A 25741-nucleotide genomic window follows, 5' to 3' on the forward strand; every position below is an offset into this window, starting at 1 on the left:
TCCACTTTTGTTAGTTACACAGCTCGTTCTAGCAAACCGAATACTCCACAATCATGTAGCTTTTCAAATCTCCAAAGAATAACTTTACTTGCTGAAACATTGACTTTGCTCCACAAGCTGGGTAACAGGGGTTATAAAGTATGTTTTATGAGAAGCAAGCCGTAAAATTATGTGGCTTCCTTAGAAAGTGCTAAGAGAATGGAGCAGCAATTTCCCAAGGTTAAGTCTTGAAAATTAAATTTAAAAGAAACCTGCATGATTTAATAATGGAAAGAAACCAGCATAAGCCAAAAGATTCTCAGTTAAAGCAGAAACTCAACATATCCGTTGTCCCTAAATACTACAGGTGTCTCTGCACAGTGGGTAATCTTATGTTTTGAATATATTTGCATATATCAAGCAACAATAATGATGAGATCTGTTTTTCCTCCCTTTCATTTGTGCTACCTGTAAATAAAAGCACGTGACAGGAATGATAAGGTTGCAGGCTACCCTGTGCGAGAGCTCAGCTGATATTTTAAATGTGCCATTTTTCCAGTGCAATGGAGCATTCAATCCAAGATGTCTTTTGGCTGGGTTGGGACAACAGAGCATCCACCAGGAGCGATAGGCTCCTAAGAAACATGGCTCTGGCTGGCTAATCAGGTCATTAGTATTCTTGCCCAAGTAGTGTTTCCTTCTGTAATGAGAATGAACTGAGATGGGGCAGTGATGGCTCAGGAGAGGCTATGAGGGTAAAAGTTAGGTGCCCCAGGTGCAAGAGAAGTGCTTCATCACCCTCAGCAGGAGCCAGATTGGGCTCCTTCCTACCTAGTGAAATATGAAGCAGGGGAGCAGATGTGGCATGACTGAGAGAGAGACTCCAGCATGGTAGCCTCCCCCAGGAGCCATGGCCAGCGGGATGTGCACTCCTGTCACTTCACACAACCCCAATTGTGCACAAGGCAGTCCCCTCCCTGCTCAGTCCCACCTGTGCCTGCCCCTGCCAGTGCTGCAGAAGCCTTACCATGGCTTTTTAACCTCTGAATAGATTTCTGCTATTTATCTGTGGTGTCTAGCAGGTATCACACCACAGCACATTACCCATCCAGCAAGGCACTGTTCATATAGATGATCTATATACCATATAGTATTATTACAATTCATTTAAAGTAATGTGACTTTTCAAGTATGGCCCTGGGTAGGCAGGAAAGTGTGACAAAATAGGTTTAACACAGAGAAGTGGAAGTTCTTTCCAGCTAGTTTTATGATAATGAATGTCAAGACATGCTATTGGAAGCAGGCTTGTGTCTGTATTCATGGTGTGCAGCCATGTATTGATTTTTATGGTGACATTGTAGCTGAAATTTTTAGAGAGGCATTCATTTTCTCATTAATATGCAGGTTGGATAGTGGCTAACAATAGTTTAGTTTAAGAAAAATCTATGTCAGCCGTTAAAAGAGCTACCAGACACTGAATGCTAATTTTCCTCCTTTAGGATTTCTTTTGGTATGTTTTCTCTTTTTGGAAGAAACAACAAAAACTTGCATATGAGCAAGCTAAATCTTGAGCTGAAAATGTTGAATGATTTTGTTTGTATGCAAGACATCTGACATACTGTACAAATCTGCTACTTAATTACCCCCTGTGGATTTGCAATCTTGTTCTAGCAAAACCACCCTTCCATGGGACATTTTTCCTGCCTTTTGCCTTTCCCTTTCATAATTCATTGTTTCAAATTCTCTCCTTTTTACCTAACTTAAGACATCAAGGCTGGACAATATGAACCGTGTGCCCCAAAGCAAGGACATAATTTTCTCTCCAGCTTATTCTCCCTTGGTATTTAAACTGTCCATACTACAGTACTATTAGTTAAAATAGTAATATTAATTTGCATCCCTAGCTTTACAGTCCCATTGTATTTCCATGTCTCTACCCTCATAAGGTTTTCTCTTGGAGGCTATCTTTTGTGCAATGAATACATCAAGGATATTGGTGATACTGAATACTTCAAAATAAATGTACGCAACAGATTTAAATAGAGAACAATGCTGATATTCATACCCTTCAAAGAGAATGTTCACTAACTAAAGGGTCTTCCAAAAATAAAAATCAGTATTAATGACACCAAAATTGTATACAACACTCTTCATCTGTACCTGTCTATATTGATTATAAAGGAGGTTGGGATCACTATCTTAATGCATGGGGAGAAGTCATGGAACAGGAATGTGAAACTACTCTCTAAATATGACACTAAGTGCCAGTCACTGGCATACGCTCCAACCCCCTGCTTCCTAAGACATTTAGCCTCCCAAGGAAGGACATAAAGTTAAAAACAGAAGACAAACATCACTCTTACCACAGGTTTATTGCCGGAAAACTGAGGCAAAGGGCACTGAGTGGCATTCTCCCATTCCCAGTAGTGATCTTTACAGTAAGTGACATTGTGAAGCAGCAGACTCTGAGGCGTCTGACCTCGGACAAGCTGACTTAAAACAAAAATGTTCATCAGTGATATGCTTCTTTCCAAGGTTTCTGTGCATCTCTAGGTTTTGCACTAGTAGTCAAATGCCAATTGTGAGATAAATGAGAGTTCAAGAACTGGCCATTTCAATCCTGTTCTCTGTCCTGTTCAAAATACCTTTCCTTTAGTTTTGCCATGACTTTTTGACCAAAGGCAAGAACTGTATTATAGTATTAGTATACATCAATGCAGCTGAACTGCAGAGAGTCCTTGCATAGGAAATGTACATTTTGCAGTATGTGGCAAAATTTGATTTCCAAGTTCTCTGGAGCAGGTTCTTTGACCTCTGTATTTGAGCATCTGGTATTGTTTAGTAAAATGATAAAATTTAATAGTGGCAAACCTCTCTTTCCTTTACTGCTTTCTAAATACATTTTTAAAAGCTACAAATAAAGTTGGAGGAGTGTAATTAGATGTATACTCTCAAAACATATTAAATTCTAGCTTCTTTACTTCTGAGAACGTTAATGATGTGAATTTTTCCAAAGACATCAATCCTGAGTGTTCAGTTTAAATGGGTTTCAGCTGGTGTTGATTATGGTAGAGAAGGAAGATTTTATGAGAAAACCCTGTTTTTTTTCAAATTGTTTCTCTCAATTTTCCATTCCATAGTTAGTTTGGCTCTGCCACCAGTTCAGACAGAAACACAGAAAAGTAGGTAGGCTTGAGTGAGTTTTGTTTCACCACCTGGGAAGGACAAAGAAGTGGGAAATGGATGAAACCTTGGGTTTTGACTCCTTTTCATAAACAAGGTAGTGGTAGGTATGTGCTGGGACCAGAGGAAACTGCTCTGTTGCAGTGCACTCCCAGCCTGGAGCAAATAGCTCATTCATTGAATGGTATTGGTAGGGCTGTTAAATAAGTGTCCACTTTTCAGGGAAGTCTCTTGCTGAGGAATGTTGTTCAGCTAGCTAGGTAAAGGGAGCTTACAAAGCTGAAGGTTTTAAAGGGTTCATCATGGTTGTTTGAAGTTAGATTCTAAAAGTTCTGCCAGACAGAGAGGACAGGGGATTATTTTAATCAGGCTGGGATACAGTTTACAGCATTTGTTTGCAGCTCTGTCTCACAGTGTTTGCTGGCAGCTCTGCCTCTGTAAATTGACTAATTAATTGGGCCAGTTTCAGGAACGCTGAGAGCCAAAGTGGATGTGGCAACTCCCAAACCACAAGGAAAGAGGTGAGAAAAGTAACACACCACAAAATATTGTACTGGCCTGTTGCCTGCCTCATGGTGATGCCATCCATGTACCTCCAGAAAACAGAAACATACACACAGTGCTGTGGGTTTGAAAGTTCCTCTGTGTCAAACAGTAACGGTCTGTATGTATTTTAGGGGTGGGCAATATAATCTGAATGTGTGAAATAGATATAAAAAGTGTATTATGATAACAAGGACAGGCTGATGGGGTTTTTAGCAATCTGGTCTAGTGGGAGGTGTCCCTTCCCATGGCAGAGGACTTGGAGCTAGGTGATCATTAAGGTCCCTTCTAACACAAACCATTCTGTGCTTCTGTGAAAACGGAATGACTGCCCTCAGATCTGAAAAGCTTTACTACTGATTGCAGCCATGTGTACAATAGCTAGTAAGCAGGAAAAGATCTGTGTTTCATCTCAAACTGTGTACATATACCCCATGTAGTTTATGCAGACACCTACCCCATACCATGGATTATTAAACCAGTGAAGAAAACCACAAAGAGGTGATGGGTATACCAGAACACCTCATAGCATGACCTTCTGATGAGCTCAGTGGATGAAGTCATTATTAGAATTAAAGCCACAGTTATCACAACTCCAGTTATTCCGGCTATGGTGGTTAGTACTTCTCCTGTTGTGTTCTAGAATAAGAATACATTATTAGTATTAGTACTAGTAGTTGTTGTTATAATTGTTATTTTTATTACTATTTCTTTTACTGTTACTATGGTTACTGTTGCTGCTATTAGATGTGATGGCAAAATCTAAGATATATTTTCAGCATAGAAACAAAACCAGAACAAGACATGGAGGCAAGACAAACCTTCATTTTATCACAGAACAGCACAGAAAACCATCCCTCTGCTCCATTTCCACTCAGGCTTATCCCAAACAGATATGTAAATGTTTGCTGACCCTTATTTGTTTCAGGAATCGAAAGGAGGAAATTAGACAGTCTCATTAGGACTTTTATCAATTTTGTTTACATAAAAGGGCCTCAGAAAAAAAAAGAAAAATTATTAGGGAAATGAAGAGATTAGACCTAGAAATGTAATAAGCAAAACAGCATTAGAAACCAGCTTATTCATGTGAGTGTGTTAAAGTGAGGTGCTAAGACACCTGCAACCACAAAGGTGGGGAACTCTTTTGTGCTTACTTTACTTCAAAGTAAAGTAAGGTTGTAGCAAAGTTGTAGGGTTGTAGCAGCCCTGAAATGGTGCACAAAAATGGCATACTCTCTTCTATTTAGACAACATATCTTGTTTACTTGTTCCTTTCATTTATCTGGAGATAGATTGCATAATACTTGGGTTTATTTTTTTAAAGACATATTTATTTTTATGCTTTTCAGTGATGAAATGTTAATATGCTGGGCTAGAACAAGTTCCTTCCTGTTCATGACTCACAGACATCAGCACAGGTCTGGTACATCTGTCTAAACCCACCAAAATAAACTAAAGTGAGAGTGAAGGGGTATTTTGAACACAACAGTCAGATGCTGGTTGCAGTTATAAAGTGCACATTGTGAAGAACGATGATAAAAATCTCACATGCAAGATGAGAATCAAACTAAATGTGCCAGCAGAGTGTAAATGAAGTCCCCATTTGGCCTGCAAAGCATGTATATCTGTTTTCCTGGTGCTGATGCACAGGAATGCAGGAGCTCAGCATGTCTTCTGGGTCCTGAGTTGGTTCTACAGCTTAATACACTAGAAGAAAAAAAAACACCCTATATTGTACTTGTAAAGTGCACTTATTTGATATGGAAATCCTAGAGGTGAGAAAATTCCACAATGCCATTTTTACAGTCACTTTTTACAGTAAAATCATTCTTTCAAATGTTCACGCTTGACAGCACACAGTACAGTTTCAAATTGGTACCTGTGAAGAGTGTGTTCAGATCCTATTACATACTAACAGGATTGATCTAGGTGATATTTTGAACATTTCCACTACAGTGGCTAGTTTGAATGTTGAGATAAAACAAGGAAAAATGTCAGAGACACTTAGTACATTACTTCTACGGGAGTAGGATGAAACTGAAAAGAAAGCCTGAGTTGTTGATCTCAGAATTTATTCTCTGAAGTTAGAAGCAATCTTTGGTTTGCTTTCCTTCATAATTTATGAATTCTGAGTGTAGCTACTGAGACACAAGTGGGTGATAAAAGAAATATAAATATTAGAGGTTAGAGTAAAATCTAGGCTGTAAATTGAAAGGCAATTGTGGAGTATATTACTGGGAAAGGATCTCGAAAATTTCTAGCCTACCTCCTCAAGGGTATTTAGGATCTTAATGCTAATTAGAGGTCTACCTCACAATTATATCACCATGGGAATGCTCAGTGGAGAAAAAAATGCATACTGAAAGATGGTAAGTTCCGGTTCAGAGCCGTGAGCTTTGTTCTGCTCCTGAGGATCATGTCACGTGCATGCAGTGAAAGTGGTCACTGGGTGTACTGAAAGACTGTGCAGCTAAGCCCTTAGCTTACTGTCCTCTTTTGATAAACCTGACTACTTTGTCTATACTAACATGGAGACTTTTCTATTCATACCATTGACTGCATTAATTTGCTTGATTTTCTTCAAATTTGAGAATTGTTTACTTGTTTGCTTTGAAAGATGAAAAAACCCACACTATCTAAACTGGAGAGGAACTAAGAAAAAGCAGAACAAGCCTTGCATCTGGAAAGTACTATTGAATCCTATCGAATGGCTGTACAGCCACTTTGTTTCTTGTTTCAGTGGAGAGCATCGCTGGTTGACAGAGCCCCTCTCTGTGGTGTTCAAGTAGTCCTTATTTCATGCTGACTATGTGGAAATTTTCTAAAGAGCAGAAACAATATTATGGTCATCTCACTAGGGCCATTTCAACCCTGGAATATGTAACAGTATGCAACAGGATACACAAAGAAACATATAACATAAATGTGATGTGTACTATAATGGAATAAGGAAAAAAAGCTTATTAACTTTTGCATGGTTTGCATGCCTACCATGCAGAAAGGCTCTGCTTTTTGTTATATTATAAATATTATAAGGAAGAGTTTATAATGCTGTTGGGGTGTATCCAAGGAAGTGGACAGGAGGCACAGTCACTTCTTTCCCCAAAGCAAGCAGAACCATTTATTTGCAGGGTTGAGAAGCCAGTAGTCCTGCTAGGCTCTGAAGAGCACACAGCAGCACCAGCTTCCCCCTGCACTGCTTCCTATATGCAGCAAGCCTCTGCATGGTTTTGAATGTGCTCTTTCCTGGGCAGCCACACTCTACATGTAACAAGGCAGAATCAACTCCCAGGTTGCAAAGATGCTGCACAACCATGGGGAGAGACAAATAGTAAATGTGAAAAAAAATACTCTGAAGTGCTATTGCTGTTTGTTTTTTTCTTTCTGAAAAAAGGTTGTGTTTGTTCCATGTATTGATAATTAAGTTTTGAGTTTTTTTAAAATTCTTTGCAGGTTCATTTAATTGCCTACTATTCACAACACTCCTTATCCTCCCCCCACCAGCTGCCTCCTGACAAACTAATTAAAATACTGTAGACATTTCTTTGAGCTGAGTAACCTGAAAATTGCAGCTCTGAGTAAGTGTTTTCAGCTGAAATTGAGGTTAACCTTTGGCAGCACCTTCTCGCTCTGGTTAAAAGGCTTTGAAATACAGTTTTACTGACAATAGAATCCACAGAGGAAAACTTTGTAGATGAGAAAACCAAAAAGTGACAGCTTACTGTTTCATAGGTCCTGATTGGGTTCAAGTAGCTTTCATTTGGGCTCTTGCCAAGACCAGAAAGTTTATTCCGTAACTCCCCAGCTTCTTTTGACTGGCTAGTATGATACCGCTCGATGTTGATCAAGTGGGCAACAATATGGATGGCTGCATGAGAGAAAGAGTAGTGTGAAATTACAGACACACTTGTGTGTGTCCACAGCACCAAAAGGAAGTTCACTATGCACACTGTGAGCTATTTGAAAAGCTTGGGCATAAACTATGAGTTTTGCTTGGGTTAAGCTGACAATAAAAAGAGAATTTTATCAAATACATGTCTAATTTGAAGCAACTGCTTCCCATTGGAGAGGACCAGCTCCAACGTCACCTCCCAGGTTTACAGTCAAGTGTCCTGCAGTCTTCAGTGTCATCACAAGGGGCCTCTTGCGAGTTGATGTAAAAGTGTGTGCCACTGATTTTGAATTGTTCAAAATTAGGTAAACTGATTAAAATTCGTATTTTTTTATTAATATACTGGAATGTGCAATGGTTTACCCTTGCTACATGGGACACTGAGTTGACTGTTTTAATCATGGACCTGTTTGCAACTTGCACTACTGATCTTTAAGAGATGCACTTAAAATCCGTTCCCTATTAACAAGCATTATTTTATCTAGACGGAGCCTGGGGAAGCCACAGGAACTATGATTTTAAGGGAGAATTGTGAATTACAATGTTAGATCTGATTTGTCCTGAGCATCATACATTGCCTCTGCTTCTGGCCTGCTCCCAAAAGGTATATGAAATGGTCAATTTAGAAAAATGCCTCAGACTGAAGTAAGAACTCTCCCATAATTATTTTCCTGGGTGGAAACAGGATTATTTCAAGAGTGGAAAAGGAAGAAATTTGTTTTATTACTGGCTAACATAGATAAAATCACAAATAAGATAGGTACAGAATTTCATTTTTCAGTATGAGAGATTCTCAAATCCATTACAGGAAAGCTGTAACTAATGCAAAATATTAAAAACCAAAGGATGAAAAAATGACAATGAAAAATAATTATATGTTTACAGCAGAACTATTAGGATATGCTATTTCTAGTTCTTATAATTAGCTTGCTGTTATCATCTCTCCTTCTATCTGTTTCTGTCCCTGACTATTTAAAAAAACCTGTCTAAAAGGCAGTATTTGTAGTAAACCAAATATGATCTGCTTCCCTGAACAATATTCTCTCAAAAAAGATTCTTTTTTTCTCTTTTCTCCTCTCTTTTCTCTCATCTCTCTTCTTTCTTCCCTTATTTTCTTCTTTTTCCTTTTTTTTCTGCTTTCTTTCTTCTTCTTCTTTCTTCTTCCTTTTTCCTTCTTTCCTCTTCCTCTTGTTTTTTTCTCCCTTTTTTTTTAATTGTAACTACATGCATGAAAGTAATGTCTTACTGTGCCAGTCACTGTATAATCATGGATGAAAACACAGGATTAAATGCATAAGGACTTTGGTATTGCTAAGTCTTTTATGTGCCTACCCACTTACTGAGCTCCCTCATTCTATGTGCTGGAGTCCAGCTCCTCTGCAGCACCTGGGGAGAGCTGTGTGCATGGGAATATGTGTTAAGGTAGGATGCTGTCCATGGAAGTGTTTAAAGCAGCCAGTGCAAAAACGTAGAACATTGCACTCTTCCCCCCACCAGTAGGTTATCCCAAATGTCCAGGCTGGAAAGAGACTATTTTCACTCTGTACTTATGTGGTGATCCTTCTAGAGCTGTAGATGTGCTGTTGTTGCTTGATTGTCAAGGTTGCACTTCATCCAAAATGTCATATTAGCTTCGGGACTCCGCATTGCCACTTATTGACACCTGCTTCACCTCATTGCCTCGTGCTTAGACATTTACTGGGAGATGAAAGACCTACTTTAAAATCCTAGTTACATTAAATTTAAAGTAAGGCTTTAAACCAAATCACATGTCCTAGTCACTGGGCCGACTGATTATTGTCTTTTGAGCTGTATCCTGATGAAACCCATAATAAAAATAATCAAATATTTATTGACACAGTCATCACAAGTGAATATTCTGAGCACCCAAACTGCAAAATCAAGCTCCTATTTCTTCTGAATCTTTGGCCCAATAAATAATAAGTTATTTATACAGGCTGCAATAGCTTCAGTAGAATAGAGACTGAATCCAAATGGGTATGAACTGCACAGAGATAAAATGAGCTTGGAAATTAGAAGACAGATTCAAGCCATCAAAGGAATGAGACTCTAAAATAACCTTTCAATAAAGGGGATAATGAGATCAAGCAATCTAAGCAGCTTTCAGCTGAAGGTTGGTCATTTTATGAAAGAGTGTCTATGATGTGACTGTGAGCATCAGAGGGTATTGGATTCAGTGATCGGGCATGTCCTGCACACGCTGTTATGGATAAGGTGCTGCATGTGAAACAATCTGGCTAGCATCCAGTGGAAGATGCTTCCCAGAGTCTGCACATGAGGGTGCTCCCAGCACCTCAGCAGCTCTGAAGAAAGGTTACACCAGACCACAAGCAGTGAGTGAGATGTGTGAGTTCTGACTGTCAAAACCCAAAAGCTCAAGAAGCTCTGAGCTGCACGGTTTAGGTGGCAGCTGTGTGGGGGCTGTGGCAATCTGTTCCCCAGTGTACAACTGATGTATAAGCAGTATATAAACACTGTTGATGTATTTAAGTGTAACAGCACTTTCAAGTGCTGAGTGGGAAGGGAGGAACTGTTGCTACAAGGGTCTTCTTTCAGAACAGATGTGTTGGCCTGGTAAGGATGTTATCAGGTCCCGCTGGAAGGGAACCAAGTCATTGCTTTATGAGATCCTGATGTCTTTGACATGTAAAAGAGCTCACTTGCAGGACAGGAGTTTGGAGTAACAGACTGCTGTCTTTGGTAAGTTGTGGAGTTACATGCTGAACATAGTCTGGTACTGGACTACGAGAAAGAGGAGAGAAAACTTTCAAAGGATGGAAAGTCCTGACAACGAATCTCTGAGTGGACTTCTACTAAGCAATTTTATTTTGGCGTCCACTTATGATTAATGTAACTTGGGCCTCTTGCCCTCTATACCTGCAGGATGCTCTTTATAACTCTGATGTAATAGTCACCATAGCCTTGGGACCATGTGAGTTTCACACAGTTATGATCCATAGCAGTGGTTTACCAAGGGTTCCCTACAGACTCTCAGCTGGAGGTTTTGGACTATCCTTGCTAATTTAAAATAGCCACATTGATTAGATGTGGAGGTTTGAATCTGTGTTCCTAGTAAAACACACTCTCTCCCATCCACCTCCCGAACAATAGATTTTTTTTTAAGTGATAGTGCAAAATGTGAAGCACTCACATGAAATGATGGCATTTCTGTTATTTAAAGGGCTATAAAACATTACACTTTCCTCAAAGTGCAGGGTTGTACGTGATTTGTACGAATTCTAGTCATGTCAGCAGTGACAGAAAATCTAGTGCTATTTAGTATATGCTGAGTGTTGAGAGTAAAATGAGGTGGTAGTTTCCTCCAGACAGACAGAGGTTCACATTTCCTAACAGAGTATTTCTCATCTTGGAAGAAAAATAATGGGTTAAATGGATATAGTTTCTCAAGAAAGTCTCAAGCCTAAGGTTTAATGAAGAGTAGTCATGTTGCAACTTTTCCCTGGAGGAAGAGATCCACTTTCTGCAACCTAACCTAGTAAGATTTTTCTGCAATCCATTAAAGGACACTGGTTTTTCCATCTGTATATTGTTCTGTTTCACTATAAGTGTTTCTGTCAATGGAAACATCATCTTCTTTGGGATTTACTCCAACGTGCCTTCTGGGTGGCTTCTCTCCAGCTTTCATCTGACAGGTAGAGGATATTACAAGTGTAGAAGACTTCCGGAATGAACAGGAGAGTTGTTTTTTTGGTTTTTTTCTGCAAGTTTTCTGTAGTAGATTTTAATGTCTAGCACATAATGATACATTGAAAAATATTACCATTCAAACTAATGATGTACTGAATATGTTAGTTTACCTGAGTCTTCCATGATCTTACGTATTGCCTGGCATGTTATTAGATTAATACTTCTGATGGTTTTTCATGTGCTGCCAGCAAAAAGGATGCACTCTAAAAATTAATTATAGCTGGATGGTAAGAGTAATGCAAAGATTTAATTCCATTTTCAGTGCGGTTCATTTAATGTACAATGGTTGTAGCAGACTAAAAAGTCTGGCACTGAACACATTGCCATTAACTAAAATATTTTACATCCCTAAAGTGCATTTTCTGAAGGTTTGCAGTGTATAGAATTTACTAAGCAATTCCAAAATTAATATGCAGATTTCTGAAATCTGAGCTTACAACAGTTGGGTTTTTTTTTTCCCTGCACCACTTAGATAAGTTAACCATGAGGGCAAAGTTTAAGGTACTACATCTCAGGATTTTCAGTTCAATTTTTCCCTCATTCTGCATGACCAAATATAACATATGAAATAAATCATTCAACCTTTCAAACAAAATCCTTTTTCATAGTGTTCATGAAGACTGAAGGATTTTGACTGTTGTTTATAACAACATCTGGAACCTCTGAAGCACTTAACATACATTAATTTGTATTTGACCCTGAGATGTTCTATCTAGTCCATCTCTGAGATCAAATAAAAGATTTTATTGGAAGGAGAGGGAGGAATAGGATTGCTATTACAGCATGGTGTTTACTGTAGATATTCTTAAATACAAAGAGATGTAATTAAATTATCTTGAAAGTCTGGTCAATTTAGCTACTCTTATTCAGCCAATTGTGCCTTCAGTGAAGCATGCATGACTCTCATTGAACTAAACAGAAATTGCATGTGTTTATCTGAGGAAAGATTTCACTCTTTCTTTTTCTGCATGCCTGTACAGGATAATAATCAAATTGAAGCTTGCTGCTAGAAGTTAAATGTTTTGGTTAACCAGCCTATCATGATAAAGTAAAAGGGTCAAATCTCAGCCTTTCTGCCCACACTGAAGAGAACAGCTTTGCAAGCAGATAACCGAGACACGGGGAATTCTGCCCCTGATCAAGCTTGAGTTCTTTCTGCCACCCACTGCCTCATGCCATTTCTGGTTACACAAAACCCTTAATTCAACTACATGTTGTCTTTGTGGACTAAAAAAAGCACACGCTGTGTAAAAATCACAGTAGTGACCACACACATACTTGCATTGGATTTTTTTTTTTAAGCATGGTTATAAACATCAAAGAAGAACATGACTTGGATCATTTTTTATCTTAGCTGGAAGCTTATAATCTTTAATTTAATATAGTTTCCTTCCTAGTGCTTGCACTAAATCTGGATTTAAACAATCTGACTGGAAAAAAAAGGAAGTTTAATGGAAGTTTGATTTTCTGTAATTTCTGGAAGTACAACACTGAGATATCAGCTAAACCTCTTTGGAAGATAAGCATCTAGTTCCCTGAAAACTTAGTTGCTTACACAAAAATGTGACTCAGATCACCAAAGCTCTTCTCATAGTCTACCAAAAAGTGGTTGAAAATTGAAAGGTTTTCTAGTATTTTTAGCTATAGATTTTTCAGTGCTTGTCAGAAGCCAAACACACCTGGCATCACCGTACTTCTATCTGCATTTTGCACGTTTTTAAAGAAAATCACACTGCCGGAATTGCTGTTCTTCCCCTATTTTTCTTTAATTGCTTAAACTTTATTAATATCATAATTTAAAGATTGTTGGAACAAAATATCTATATAACCTTTTTGCAAACATCAATACAATGCAAGAATCAGTTTATTCTTTAAGATGTGCACAACATGTCAAAGCAAAAAAAAAATCCCCCATAACTCTACCCACTTCAGAAAATGTATGAATGTACTTTCTTAAGAGGGTAAAAACAGTAAGAGGGAGGAGTTGTACAAAACTTTATTTGCTATCCTTTGTAGGTATCTTTAAGTTTCAGACCACTGCTTCTCAACTGTAAAGTTGCTTTTGCATTAGAAAGCAGAGAATTATTTGCACTGATCAAACTGAGAGTGCATGAAACTCTGATTTTATTCTAGTAAGGTTACGACTCTATAAGGAAGATTTATTAGTGTCTGAATAACTCCCAGACAGCTCTTATCACAGACAGGCATGCAGAACGCAGAAAGCCAAAGTAAGCAGAATTCCCTTTACTGAATTTTCAATGATGCCCTTGATTATAGATAGCATTGTTTACTCTCTCTCTTTCTTCCAGCTTCCCTGTTCCACTATTCTCTAATTATATCCCTTTATGACCTGACCAATTAAAGCCTGCTCTTGAATTTGTATTGGACGTGATGAAAAATTAAAGGTGCAGATGTACTTTTTCCAGGGCCACGCACACCTCAGCTGAGCTGGCTGCCTGTTAGAAACCAGACAATACTAATGTTGCACTGACTATTTTTAGCACGCCATTAAATAAATATGCTGGAATAACACCACCTGGCAAGCCGAGATGAATACATGTTACTTAAATAATAAAGGAGTCTACGATTTTATATTGGGAGGCTAAACTTACTGATCTGATCTTCAAATTGGTTTAACTTCTTGCTGTCACATTTAGGCTATTGATCATAGAGGGGAGAACATTCATTTAACTAGGAATTACTAATTTGCAATAGACTAATAGGAGTTGACTATGTTTTTGTGTGATAAAAGGCAGTATAGGTAGAACTTGGATAAATAATGTGTCAGTTGAGAGGAAAATGGCATCTATTTACACATCATTTTAACAGTGTTAGATTTTATTAAAAGGGATTCAGTTTACTTGTGGGTACCTCTTTACTCTGAAACATTGCTTTTCTGTCACAATGTGTGCTGTAGACTTTTTTTTAAAGGAATTTTAAATTTAATTTCAGGCAATTGAGTTTCTGGCTGTTTTTTACCCAAGTCTGGCTATACAGCGATGTAATGTTTTCCTAAATATGATAGTTTTTTCTCACTTGACTGTTAGGGAAGCACGAATTCATAAGTTGTCATGCTTCGTTCATTAGACCTCCCCATACTGTGTTTTCTTCCTGAAATATCTTATCAACTATTTGTCCATTTTATATTTTATAAAAAAAACCAACAAAACCAACACAAATAACAACCCAACAATGAACACTCATTTTCTCCCTAGAGAGTGATAGAATAAAATGGTAATGCCTTCTGTCATTTCACATCAGCTCCTGTGTCTTTTTCCTTGGAATTACTGAAGCCATAAAGTAATCACTTTTCTGATAGACTTGCACTTCCCAAACTGTCCACCCTTAATGCACTAGGAAACATTTTAATATGAATGTAAAAGCCAAAAACAAGAAAGGTTTGACTGTGCAATTTTGCTTTCTTTTTGGAGCCTGACCTATTATACACCAAGTAGAAGTTGGTTAATTTACATTTCAGGGTTGGTTTATTATTTAAAGAAGCAATGTTGCATTCTGTAGGAATCTGTTTTATGCTGAAACTGAGTTCTAATAAATGAATGGACATGACAGATAAGTAAATCATCATAGTACACAACAAGATGAATGTTTGCATCCCCTAGTCTTCTCCTCTGAATTCTTTACCATGACATGCAAAAGACAAACTTTAGCTATTGATTCCTATTGGCAATCCTGACTTCATACTCTTGTCTCACTGCATGAGGACATTAACAGCCTATACATGCAAAAGCAGCTCCCTCATGCAGGCTGAAAAAAATATTGAGACCAAGATCCACCCTGACAGCCTGGGGGTAGAACTGTTACCCTGCAATGTCTTATGCTTGCAAATAGCCCTGATTAATTCCTCTGTCTCCTTCACATTTTCTAAGAGAACCATCTGCCTCAAATACCTCTCCATCTCTAATGCTCTCATGTCCTTCTTCATATTTGCTTTTGTACATTCTTCTCTGCACATCCCTCTTCCTCATGCTGTCTCCTGTTCCCCTAGTCTTCTAAATTCCTACAAGCTTCAATCTTCTCCAGGTGATTTAACTACTTGGAGAGCAGGAAGGTGCTATTCTTCTTCCCAGTCAGGTAAACAAACATCTATAGCTCTGTAAGTCACTAGGATCAGGAGAAGAGATACATTTTGATCTTATGATCCTGTTTTTCCCTCAAGGGGGCTATTAGTTCCCTGTGTCCATCACCTACTTAAAATAAATATGTAGGAATTCATTGGTTTTTTGAGACAGATACCTCTCTCAAATTCAGATTAAATTTATTATCTAGTTGAAAAATTATTGAAGAGGTATTGATGGAAAGATGTGTGGTGTGACTCGTAAGCATCACTTCCTCAGGAAATCGGACAGTAATGCTGTGTTATCTCCCCAAACATCTACACTCAGGGATTTAATGAGAGTTATTTGCACTAAATGTTAAGAGCACATAAATTGGTCAGATTAATTACGTGGCAACTGATAGTTACTATCCAGGTTGAAAGTTTACTGCCTTAATAGTCAAACTTTTTTCAAGCACAAAAGGTTGCAAATGGTTAATCAGATGGGACTCCTACACATATTTAAAACTGCAGTCAACAAATGATTGCACTAAAATAGCATGTCTCAGAGCTGATGGGGATTACAGCATTAGGCAGAATCACTGTGAAATTCAGAACAGTTTGAAGGCAAATAAGAAAAAAAAAATAAAACCAAAAAAAGCTTACTTGCATTTACAGCTATTCCATAGGCAACCATCTTGTGAAATGTGATGTTTTTGTCAAGCTGTCTCCTCAGTGCTCCTCCACAGCACTTGGTGAAAAAGCAGAACTTGTTTTATATCATTCTTTTAGTGTTTAGAACTCACAGTTTGGAGAGGGGAACAGAAGAGTTCAGTACATTTAAGAATGGAATGTTGAAGGGATTCAGTGAAAGTTTTGGGCTAGTTTTGGGTCTCAGGTAACTGTTTCCAGCATAGTGACACTCCTGGATTTCTGAAGCTATTCACCCTATGTTGGTGGCTCAAAAAAGGGTTTGACAAAGCTCTGCTACATTTAGCTGTGATTTGTGAGTGGTTTATCTGGGCTGGCGATTAACTGATTTGCTGTAAAAAACACCAGGCTTGCTTTGCAAGCTCAGGTTTAGCTGCACGAGCACAGCTGAGCTGCTGGCAAAGAGCTTGCAATGAAAACATTTTCTCTGCTTTCATGAAATGCACACCCCTGGGGGGTGAGGCTGTCTAGACCTCAGGTGGCTGCATGCTGATCCACTATTGGAAGTGCTCAACAGTGGTGTGCTCTCGACCAGCTGGGTGCTTCTGCAGAGTCAGCCCAGGGCCGGGTGCTGGCTTCAGGAGCCAAAACTAACATGCTCTGCTGGAACCAAGAGAGCCTGGACAGAATTCAGTTTCTGAATGGTGGTGTGGGTGTCTGGATTGCTGATATGACCTGGCATGGTGCCATGCCAAAGATCCTGGCGTTTATCCCCGTTGCTAATACATCTTCCAAAAATCTGGAGCGCCGCAGGGTGCAATACACAGCACCTCCTTGGAGAGTCACTGGATCTAGCACACTGCTGACCATACTAGAGCCAGTCAAGTTGCTCTGTACTATGCTCCACAAGAACAGAATATTGTCCAGAAGAGCAAAATATTATCTGTGAGAAGAGTTCCAGTTCTCTGAGTTCTTATTCAGCATCTAAGTGGGCATGTATATATTTTGTGTTAATTCACAAACTGATTCAAAAGGCCAAGACAACTGTTTTTTTGTTAAATGCTGAGCTCCTGGACTCAATTATATAACAGTGTTGATTCCCAGCCTAAAGACTGCTTGACAGCTAAGTCTAACAATCAAGGAAAAAAAAAAAAAGGCAGAACTGAAATAAGAACCAGCTTACAATAAAATAACTGAATGCTACCATTTCTAAATTCTTGTTGTTCTTGGAGTCATGAAGTGATCAGTGATTTTTTTTACCCAAACATGTGGCATTGGAATTGCTCTGACTATAATAATTCAATGCAAGTTGAAGCTATAGTTAGTAGAACTAAAGCCTCAAGTACTTCCTATGTGTGATTCCAAGGTTAATGTAAATGCCTCTGAGCAGATGACCACTCTATTACAAAAACATGTTTACCACAAATGAAGACCTAACTGGTGGTTACTCAGACAGAAGGGTTTAAACATATGCCTTAAAGCACTTTTATCTATGTGTACATTTTCTTTCTCCAGTTTTCACTTTGCAGCTACACAGAATACACATGATGGATATGTATTTTCTCTATTTGGCCAAGTTGCATTATTATGTCCCTTTTTTGTAGCTTCTCACTTTTCTCTTCATGACACCATGCTATGCAGCAGCTGCCAAAATCAGTGTAGCATTTAGAGTACTGTGTTAAACAAGCCATTTGTTTCTCTTCAGTCATGAATACTGACAATTTAAATGGTAATAACCAGGCAATAGTGTACAGACTTCTCTATAAAAAATTAAAATTCCTTGGAAAATGTTTGATATGGATAATTCTGCTGAACTACAGAAATAAAAAGAGAGGATAATATGGCTATTTGAGAAATGGTACTTACAATGCTTGCTCCTCTTAAGAATGAAATAAGGTTTCTACAGACTGGTAACAGGATTAGCATGCAGTTAAAATTAAGGCACGTTGCAGAAGCTCTTGCCCAAGCCAGGGTTGACTGTACATATAACAGTGTAAAGAAATTAAATTACAAGCTTGATATAGGAAGTGCAAAAGAAAAATATTAATATAATACTCTTATGTGGGAAAATTACTGTTGAAGCATCAAAAGTTTTATGAAGGATGTTTGTAAAATCAGACTATGAATACAGTCTTCCTGTGGAGCCCTTTAACAATCAAACTCAAACTTACTCCCAGCATAATCCGTGTATAAATGTAAGCATTGTCATCTTCATACCAGTGGAAGGTATCAATAAACAAATAGAAATTCAGTGCCAGCCACACCAACTACAAAGCAGAAAGACTACAGGTTAGTGACACTTACAGTACTTTTTAATGGATTTAAAACTGATTATGGTTATAGTTTTAAGAGTATCTGAGAGATGTTTCAAAATCAGTGTGCAGTGCAGTTCTTGATCACAGATGACAGAAATCAAAAATGCGTACTCAAATGAGACTGTCTTTTAGCAAATGCAGGATTACAGTCGTATCCTCATCCCTAGTAGAGGATATAAATGACATTTCCTGTGTCTTGGTAAACTTGCTCTTAAACACAGGGCTTAACCTCGTCTCTAAAAAGGCAATAAAAGCTAAAATTAAAGAATCACAAAAATAGAGGGAGTTAGGAGCTGAGGAAATTCCTTTCTCTGCTCCCCGTGCTCAATTCATCAAAGCCTCTGAAAAATAATTCATAATATAATTTCAATTAGAATTGCAACCCCCTCCTCCCTTTATCTGAGGACTAAAGTAAATGGACTTAAAAATAATTAAAAATAAAACAGCAAGCTTTTAAATTGTTTTTTAAGACTAGTTATAAAAGACTGCTGAATATTTTATAGCAAGTTTTACATTAAACTTGGGAACATTACTGTAAGCAAACCATAAAATGTCTTTTAAATAAGCTTAAAATATTTATATATATCCAATTAGATTTTTTTAATGCTAAAAATACTCACTAATAACAGCACTGAAAGTTTTTCATTCAAGACCCAGCATCCCATTCTGAGTGCCTCTCCCTGTGCTAGCAGCAGCTGACTCTTGCCTTCCAGCGTCCTGAGTTCTCTGTCACTTCCTTAGGCTTTGCTACTAACTCCTTTTGTCTTTAGTTTTTAATAAGCACCCAGTGGGAGCAGGAGCTCTCTCTAGGAATTTTCTAATTAAAGACTGCCTGAGAAGAACAGATCACCCAAATGTCTCATGACCTCTGTAAAAAAAATGCTGGTCATTGTCCAGTCCTTTCTCTCTGCAGAGTTATTTCTCAGTAAATGAGAGATGCTGTCATTAAATTGTCCTCTTGTACTAATATGTATCTGGGTGGGGTTTTTTTTACTTTATTTTTGTCGTTTGAAGAGAGGGCAGCATTTCTTCATGATTTGTTTTTTATTCAGTAGCAAATGGCAGCATCCCTATGTGTGTATAAGATGGGAGCATGTCCTGGTGAGGGCACTGCATTTACCCTTGGCTCCTCTTGCCAGAAGCTCTGCATATTCTGCCTGTGGTAATCTCATTCTTTCTCTAGTAAAACCTTTTCCTTAAGGCTTTCCTGACTTGCCTGTGAAGGAGACCTTTCTGCGACAAAATAACTTAAAATTTCTTAAGGTTGAAATGCTGTCAAGCTCAGCTACTTTTTAACCAGTGCTAATGGCTGTTCATATAAGTTAGCAGAACCATGAGAATGTGGTTATGAATACTCTAAATACAAGTGTTTACAAAGGATTTACTTTGAGCTTTATTTTTCCTGGATGGTAAAGTTAAGTATTATTTATTAACAAACTTTATGACAAGCCATGTGCAGTAATTGGCCATTATGTAACTTGATATAGGCACTCGCATAACCACTCTATAGTAGCTTTGGTAATGTAGGAGCTAACAAGACAGTGAACCTTGCTGTATTTTTCAGAGGTCAAAAGATAAGGAAATAAGGGAGAAGGGAGGAAGAATGTGCAGATGGTGAAGAGAAATACTAGTAAGGTCAGATGCCAATTTTAACTACTTAGAAAAAAGGAGGGAGAGAAAACCCACTATCTGGATTAGCTGCACTTCAAAGGGAAATGCAGCACCGCGATGTTCTGCTTTGAAGTTCAGCCGATCCAGACAGCAATTTTCTAAACTGAGTTAAAACTGGCATCTGAAATAGATTTTTTTTTTTCAGAGTACAGCAGATTCACATGCTAGTTTAGGCTCCAAAATTTGTCTGGATCAGCAGCTGTACTTCAAAGCAGCACATCTCAGTACAGCATTTGACTTTGAAGTGCATGTGGTCCAGATGCCAGTCCTCTTAAAGGAGCCAATGAATCAACTACACTTTAATTTTTGTCTGTTGAAACAGCTATGTTGTTTCTCATATATAACAGTAATGTGTGTGGTCTCCAGTATGGTATCTATCAATAAAAAAATAAAGCTAACCGAAAAGCTCTTTATTGCTTCATTTTGTACAAAGGAACTGGTCATCATAATTTTATTATACTGATTTGCAGTGATCTCAGCCAATTTCTAGCACAAACTATTCAGAAAAGACTCAGAAAAGGACATTTTATTGATTTAAGTTATAATGGTATTCCATTTTGCTATTGTGTTATCATGAGCTGCAACTGTCCTAAAAAGGATATAGAATAAGGACAAAAAGGAATTCACTCTGGCGACTGGGGAACAAGTAGTGCTGGGCATGCTGAGTTCCCATGCAAGAAACAGGCAACTGTCATTAGCTTAAAAGGTCAGTTTTTGCATGGAAAGAGGTTTATGAGGTGCTGAATTCTTCCATGTAAGTATCTCAGCATTAATGTCAATGTTTGTATCAATTACTGCTACAGACCTCAATCACAGTTAGTTCTATTCTATTTGACAGCAACCTCTATCTGAGGTTGTTAGTAATTGTTTCAAAGTGCTTTCAACAGTGCTTACCCTTTGCAAGACAAATTAATTATTAGCCTGAGACTGCATACATATACCTATATATATTTCATTTTGCTAGGCTATCTTAATTTTACTATTAGGTATGCATGCCTTGTTTCTCAAAGGCCAAATCATTTTGGTTGACTCTGAACACTGCCCTAGCCCTTTCATAGTTTTCCTGTGTGCTTGACTTTATGTCTGTTAGTAACCTGAATTAACTTAATAAGCTTCACTATGATATTTACAGAGGTAGATATAGGTAAAAAACCGATCCAGAGGATCAGACTGCTTTAGTTTTGCAGACCAACTAAATCCATTTAATTGCTGACTGTATCAGAGGGTATGCTTTGTGTTAGACTGTACAAAATGGTGATGCTGCTGTGTTATCTAATTTTAATATTATTTGCACATAAAGTTTTAGCATTATTTGCACAAAAATGTTTAAGAAGTGGGAGTCAGATTTGTCTCTGTTGGATGAAGAAGCCATGCAATATACTAGATAAACCATTCAACTTCTGTGGAGAGAGAAACTGCTGAAGTTGATTTGTTGTTTTTGTTGTTTTGGGGTTTTTTGACTGTTTTTGTTTTGTTTATGGGGTTTTTTTGTGTATGTGTGGGGGGGTTTGGTTTTTTTCTGTGGTAATTTTTGTTTGGTTGGTTTTGTTTTGTTTGTTTCCCTCGAAAGACACCGTAAAGGAACAGAGGTCAAGGTTCAGCTTTCATTGTTCTTCAGTGCTCTGATTCTAGCTTTGCAAAAGAACACTGAATTTCTGTAAACAGTGGCTGAGTGACTAGTAGAAAAAAGCAGCTATAGAATTTTTAGAGATTTTCTTATAGTGGGATTTTATTTTTTTAAAATTTAACTACCTCATTAATGTTAATGGATTTTTTTTCTTTTATGAACTGTACTCACATTATGGATGGGGGAACTGTTTTGCAGCTTGAGAACATTCATGAAATCCCTAAAGCTCTGAAAAACTAATGTAATATGAGTCTTGTCGGTGCCAAAGATTCAAAAATAATCAGATTATTCTAAAATTTATGAATGTAAAAAATAGACAGTGTGCAGTTTGGTGCAGAGTACTGAGTGTTGAGACTACAGGGGCATCTGGCTTCCTATTTACAGCTTTTTTCAGTAACAATGTGTTTATTTTTTAATAAAATATTAAAATTTTTTTCCCTGGAAGTGGGCTTGAATAACAACAAAAAATGCAGTTATCAAAACACTTGCGATGCAGCTGGCAGAACTAGCAAGGGTATAGCAAGTATTGACTACATCTACAAACCCAATCACTGGTTACAAGGCACAAAATTGAGAGAAAAACTTCTGCCTCTATCCAGAAGAGCAAAATAAAATTTCAGAACCCCTTTAAAAAGAAGAAAAGACTTCTGGTTGTAGATCTAGCTCCTCTTGAACTCCATAAGCCAGTGCAATAAAAAGACAGTGCAATAAAAGAGTTTCTTTCCCTCTCTTAGCAGACCTGATACTGGTATTAAGGATACCTCAACTGGTGGGCAGTGCCAGGATCTGGGATTGCAGAGCACACCAGTGATGGCTGCAGGAATTAAGAGCAGGAGTCAATAGAATGGCAAAATGCAAAGGGTCTGGGATTAAAATAAAAAATCATGTTGGAGGCTAAAAGGGAATCTTCCACTGACCAGTGTGGCAACAACTGTTGTTTCTGCCTGAAACGGGGCTCAGCACCCCATTTGCAGAGGGCAACCCCAACTCTGACTCTTTCCTGAAGCCAGCAGAAAGGTTTATCAATGAGAAACCTAAGAGCTCTGGCTTGGGAAATAATCAGTTCCCAGCCAAACAATATAAATATCTGAATCCAAATCTTTTCTCTCTCAAGGAACTCTTTTATTGCCATGCTCACGCTATAATCAAAATATATTCAGGAGCAATTTCAGATATTCAAAAGATATTTGTTTCAGTAAGTGCCAAAATCTCCCAGCTTTTGACTGTGTATCTCCAGAAATAAATAGAGTATCATACCTTCCTAATTATATGTGCAAAATTCTGCTTTTCTCATAAAAGCTGTTTTCCAGATTAATAAAATGGAACAACCTTTCAAAGCAGCTGAAATCTTGTACTAATAGATGTGTCCACAGGCTACCCAGAAGAATCATCCTTTCAGCTATTTTGTAGGTAGCAAGCTGTGGAAAACATATAGTTTAAAGATGAGTGGAGAAAAGGGAAGAACAAGGAGCAGAAGGAAAAGGGGATGACAGCATCCATGATTCACCTTCCCAGAGCCAGGACATCACCAACACAATGAGAAAGCATTGAGAGAGACACCATATGGGTATAAAAGGGTTGTTCCATATCAGCACACAACCAATTCCTCTATACTACCGCATATAATCCTCTCCATGCTCTCCAGGGCTGGCCAGATTGGGGATGAGACCTGGTGACAAGGGACAGGGTGAAGCTGAGGTACTCAATCCCTTTTTCACCTCAGTTTTTACTGGTGAAACTGAGATTCAGTTATTCCAGGACCCTGGGGCAAGCAGGAAAGTCTGGAGCATGGAAAATGTACTTTTGATGGAGTAGGATCAGGTTAGGGAACACTTAAACCAATGAGCATACAAAAGTCCGTGGAACCTGATGGGACACACTCCAGAGTGCTGACCTGGCTGGTGTCACTGTGTGAACACTCTTAATCCTCTTTGAAAGGTCATGGCCACTGGGGGAGCCTCCCGAGGGCTGGGAGAGAGCAAGTGTCACTCCTGTCTTCAAGAAGTGCAGGAAGGAGGATCTGGGGAACCTGAAGTGGTCAGCCTCAGCTCAATCCCTAGGAAAGTGAAGGACCAAATCTACCTGGAAACCCTTTCCAGACACCTGAAGGACAAGGTGACTGGGAGGAGTCTTTACAATGAGCTGGGCTACCCCATACATGAAAGAGGTACTTGCTGGAATGAGTCCAGTCAGGGCCACTTTAAGGGACTGGAGCATCTTTTGTGAGGGGACAAGCTGATGGACTGTTCAGCCTGGAGAAGAGCAGACTCAGGGGGATCATGTTAATATGTATAAATACCTGATGGGAGGGTCCAAAGAAGATGGAGACAGACTTTTCTCAGTAGTGCCCAGTGACAGGACCAGAGGCAATGGGCACAAACTAAAACACAGGTGGTTCTGTCTGAACATCAGGAAACTCTTACTATGATAGTATCTGGCACAGGTTGCCCAAAGAGGGTATGGAGTATTGCTCTTGGAGATATTCAAAAGCCATCTGGAAATAGCCCCAAACAGCCTGGTGTAGGGGACCCCACTCTGAGCTCTGAGAAGGGAGGTTAGACAGGGAGATTTCCAGTGGTCCTTTCTAAAGTCAGACATTTTGGATGTCTGCAATTTCCCTTTAGTTTACCAGAACAAAGTGAATGGAGCATTCTGAAGGTTTTTTTACCCAAGACTATGAGCATACTTAATTTAACTAAATTAATTTGTCTTTTGTTAAAATTTTCATGAAGAAGTTATTAGATTAGATTTTATTTCTGTTCTAATTCAGAACATTGTGATCCCATTAGCAGTTCATTTTTATGAGGTTGATATGTTTTGGAGTGCTAGATTGAATATTTCCAGTGGAATATTTTGTAGGAATTTTGGTTGATGCAGTCTGAAATTCTTTCTCTGCATACACTGAAAACAGTAAGGAGGACACATAGGTATTTGGGAGACTTCATATATCCTTAAAATGAGTAGCAATGGCACTAATAAAGACTTCAATTTAATTAATATAAGGACTTGTATATAGGTACGTTTTTATGACTGTGTGCCACAAATAATTTTTCCAAAAAACACATCACCATGCAAATTCCTTATTTGCATAGTAGTAAAATCACCAGAGTTGATAAAACTGTATGTTATCTGAACAGTTTTCAGTGAATGATTTCTCCTCATTTAGACTTTATATTCCTTCCCAAATTCATTCTGAGATTATTATTAAACCCTATTTCATATTAAATTAAAAATGAAATACAGTTTGCCCAGCGTAGGAGCATTAAAAGGTCACTCCTATGGTACTCCTTGGTGTCAGTAATCATATGCACATGCAGGAGAGTAGCAATACGTACAGCCTTTCCAGATGGCTATTCACAACTGCACACAAGAACAGAGGTCAAGAGCTAAGAGTTCACTTACTTGAAAGCATTTTTCTAGGCAGTTCGAATTGGAAATTGTACTTTAAAGTAATTACAGGCCATCATTTTTAACACTGCAGTATAGTAATATATAAAAGCATAAGCTGTAAGTGTCCTGGATTCATTTCTCTGCCACTAAAATGTTATTTGCTTCTATTACCTGAAATTCAAATAAGCCAGTGGCACTGTCTATGAAGTATCTCTCTGTTGTGAGAAGAAGCCATGAAGAGGCATAGGCGGGAGTGGAGAATAAAGATTGAATACACCAAGAAAGAACTGGAGAAGCAGTGAATAAAGACAAAATGGGAGGATGACAGGTATTTAAAAAGTATTTCCATAGTCTAAGCAAGAGTACTCTTGTGAGCAAAGGTTTCCAATTGATGCGTGATTCTATTTCTCCTTTCAACATTTTCTCCCCATTTCTTTCTCCCCTCTCCTAAATGTATTCAAAAAGCACTGTAAGTTTTGGCAACTAAAAATAATTAGTCCTATGCCAGACTTCTCCAGTGTCTCATGGCAATAGTACGCATAGGTAAGAAGTCTTTTTCTTACAATTTGTGACACATTTGATTTAACTCTCTATGGACAAAGCAATGAAGTTCTAGGACATAAAACCCATCACAAAATACCAAGTGGTTGTACATGTTTAACACATCTCATGAATTGGTCCTCACAGTTAAATTTTGAGTGATTGCT

At 38.2% G+C, this 25741-nt stretch overlaps 1 protein-coding gene across 1 annotated transcript in view; it reads right to left on the reverse strand.

The window, feature by feature from the left end:
• NOX3 (NADPH oxidase 3) overlaps positions 1–19011 on the reverse strand; it is a 40481-nt gene extending 21470 nt beyond the window's left edge. The window contains exons 1-7 of the mRNA XM_064649201.1: positions 18967–19011; positions 18203–18298; positions 17898–18008; positions 16047–16131; positions 7428–7573; positions 4163–4344; positions 2343–2472 (exon numbers count right to left, since the gene is read on the reverse strand). Of these exons, the coding sequence (XP_064505271.1) occupies positions 2343–2472; positions 4163–4344; positions 7428–7573; positions 16047–16131; positions 17898–18008; positions 18203–18298; positions 18967–19011 (795 nt within the window). The remainder of the gene's footprint in view (positions 1–2342; positions 2473–4162; positions 4345–7427; positions 7574–16046; positions 16132–17897; positions 18009–18202; positions 18299–18966) is intronic.
• Between the last annotated feature and the right edge of the window lie 6730 nt (positions 19012–25741).

Source organism: Pseudopipra pipra, chromosome 3 (genome assembly GCF_036250125.1).
Source record: "Pseudopipra pipra isolate bDixPip1 chromosome 3, bDixPip1.hap1, whole genome shotgun sequence".
In the NCBI taxonomy this organism is placed as follows: Eukaryota; Metazoa; Chordata; class Aves; order Passeriformes; family Pipridae; genus Pseudopipra; species Pseudopipra pipra.